Here is a 2,810-nt window from a genome sequence, read left to right as displayed (position 1 = left end):
AGGAATGCCCGTACTTGTTATTGCTAACTCATTAGTCATTACCCAATAATTTCAAGAAACAGAATGACTTTCAGTACATTAGAACCAAGCTCTGCTTTTCCAGACCAGTGTGCTCGTTTCTCTTCATAGAGGTAGCTAGACAGTTCAGTATTACCACCTTATTGCTGTCTCTATCCTACAAGTATAGAAAAAGCAACTTAGGAAAAAGGACAGAAGTCAAACTTTCTTTCTCCATGCCTTTACTTTTAAACATGAAGGGAAAATCGTACAGGTATACATGAAAAAAAGGCAGACATGATCACAAGTAAAAGCGAAGAAAATCTAACCAGAAAGCTTTAATGCCTGTCAGCTGTTGGACCTGGAAGTTCTGAGTATGACATGTTGCAGGGCTGAAAGGAATCAGTATTCCTCTCCTTCTTCCTCACCCTCTCCTTCAACAGAATCCACACCAACTTCCTCATAATCCTTCTCAAGGGCAGCCATGTCCTCACTGGCCTCATAAAACTCTCTTTCCTCCATGCCCTCACCTACTTACCAGTGGACAAAGGCACACTTGGCAATCATCAAGTCAAACCTGTGGTCCAGGTGAGCCCAGGCCTCAGCAATAGCTATGGTGTTGCTCAGCATGCACACAGATTGCTGTACTTTGGTCAGGTCTCCACCAGGTACCACAGTGGGAGGCTGGTAATTAATGCCAACTTTGAAGCCAGTGGGGCACCAGTCCACAAACTGGATAGTACACCTGGTCTTGATGGTGGCAATGGCAGCATTGACATCTTTGGGGACCACGTCACCATGGTACAACAGACAACAAGCCATGTATTTACCATGGCAAGGGTCACATTTCACCATCTAGTTGCCTGGCTCAAAGCACTCATTGGTGATTTCTGCTACAGAAAGTGGGTGGTGAGGATGGAGTTGTAGGGCTCAACTACAGCTGTGGAGACCTGGGGGGCCGGGTAAATGGAGAACTCCAGCTTGGACTTCTTGCCATAATCGACGGAGAGACGTTCCATCAGCAGGGAGGTGAACCCAGAACCAGTTCCCCCACCAAAGCTGTGGAAAACCAAGAAGCCCTGAAGGCCTGTGCACTGGTCAGCCTGTTAGAAAAGAATAGAGGAAACATCGTTATTGCTTTTTGTGATGTATTTTCACTTTTCATACATTCCAAGGATATAAATCTTACTTTGACAAGAAACACTTTTAAAAAATGTCTTCCTTAGGCTTATTAATTTCTTTATTCTTGAGAAGAAACATACCAATTTCCGAATTCGGTCCAGGACCAGGTCAATGATCTCCTTGCCAATGGTATAGTGTCCACGGGCATAGTTATTGGCAGCATCTTCCTTGCCTGTGATCAGCTGCTCAGGGTGGAAGAGCTGGCGGTAGGTACCAGTGCGAACTTCATCTGCAAAAAGGAAACAAAGCAGCCGCCCATCACTAACCTGCACAGCCTGCTCAACCCCAAGGCCTCAACAGAGCCCCCAGGACACACCTCTTGTCCCAGACCCTGAGATCAACTCACCAATGACTGTGGGTTCCAGGTCTACAAACACTGCCCTGGGCACATGCTTGCCAGCGCCCGTCTCACTGAAGAAGGTGTTGAAGGAGTCATCTCCCCCGCCAATGGTCTTGTCACTTGGCATCTGGCCATCGGGCTGGATGCCGTGTTCCAGGCAGTAGAGCTCCCAGCAGGCATTGCCGATCTGGACACCGGCCTGGCCAACATGGATGGAGATGCACTCACGCTGTTGAAAAGAGAAAAAAAGAAAAACCATGATGAAACTAATCCAAGATTGACTGTGAAGCAGAACAATACACCTATGGAATCTTAGTCTTACTAGTTGCCTGGGTTAACAATGTTTTCACTGATTTTTTAGAGTGAGGAAGAAGGATAGAGATGGAAACATTGATGAGAGAGGAACATCATTGATTGGCTGCCTCCCGCACACCCTCTACCAGGGATTGAGCCTGCAACTCAGGCATGTACCCTGACTGGCTCAGTCAACCACTGAGCCACACCAGCCAGGCAGCTAATTGCCTCTTTAAAACAAATTAAAATATAAAACTTTTTTTCTAGGGGACAACCACTGTATGTTTCGCTCTACATTGCTTTTACTGAATTTCCTTTCCCCCTGTAAACCAAGGAGAGACCTTAGTCAGGGCTTTCTCCTGTGAAGGACCAAGACAGAGAGGAGGCCGTTTGTCCAGCACTCAGGCTCCAGAATACCATTTTAGACCAGGCCGCCCGATTTCCGGGCAGCTCCCAGGACAGGAAGCACGTGGCCAGGGCGGTGAAGAGGAAATGTCTGGCCCGGGGGCTGGCTCTGTGGCGCAGGATGAATGAGCACTTTTAGGTGTGCGCGCCCACGGGGGCCGGCGGGGCCGCGCAGCTGCAGAGGCACAGACAACCAGCCACGTCTGCAGAAGGGCAGCCCCGGCCAACCATCCTCCGCGCCCCGCAGGCGTTGGGCTCCACCCCACACCCCCACATCTGTCAGGGCATACAGGATTATCCGCGCCGCCTATCTATCTGGACCAAGATCGGATTTAAGTTGCTTCAAAATCCCCCCCCCACCACCTGTTCCCGCAAGCATTCCTGACATAGCTGAGGCCACGGAGGGGCAGATGGCCTCTAGGGAGGTCATCTTCCTAATACACTAGCATGGTGCAGCACATAGACAAGGAGCCTTCCTCTACATTCATCTTATTGCTTTCATTAACACACACACCACACATATAAATCTAGGGTAACAGGAGACACCCTCCAGCCAGACCCGCAGCGCCGCAGCGCGCACGCGCAGGCTGCA

General features: G+C 49.5%; 1 protein-coding gene across 1 annotated transcript in view; it reads right to left on the bottom strand.

Annotated features, from left to right (window-relative positions):
- Positions 1 to 222: 222 nt before the first annotated feature.
- The window catches only part of LOC102760877 (tubulin alpha-1A chain), a 3,154-nt gene continuing 566 nt past the window's right edge, over positions 223 to 2,810 (bottom strand). The window contains 4 exon segments of the mRNA XM_006779345.2: positions 223 to 895; positions 898 to 1,100; positions 1,260 to 1,408; positions 1,526 to 1,748. Coding sequence (XP_006779408.2) covers positions 400 to 895; positions 898 to 1,100; positions 1,260 to 1,408; positions 1,526 to 1,748 — 1,071 coding nt within the window. The 3' untranslated portion in view covers positions 223 to 399.

Source organism: Myotis davidii, unplaced genomic scaffold (assembly GCF_000327345.1).
Source record: "Myotis davidii unplaced genomic scaffold, ASM32734v1 scaffold290, whole genome shotgun sequence".
NCBI classification, from domain to species: domain Eukaryota; kingdom Metazoa; phylum Chordata; class Mammalia; order Chiroptera; family Vespertilionidae; genus Myotis; species Myotis davidii.
Note: the sequence above shows the minus strand (reverse complement) of the source record. Positions and strands in the feature narration are given on the sequence as shown.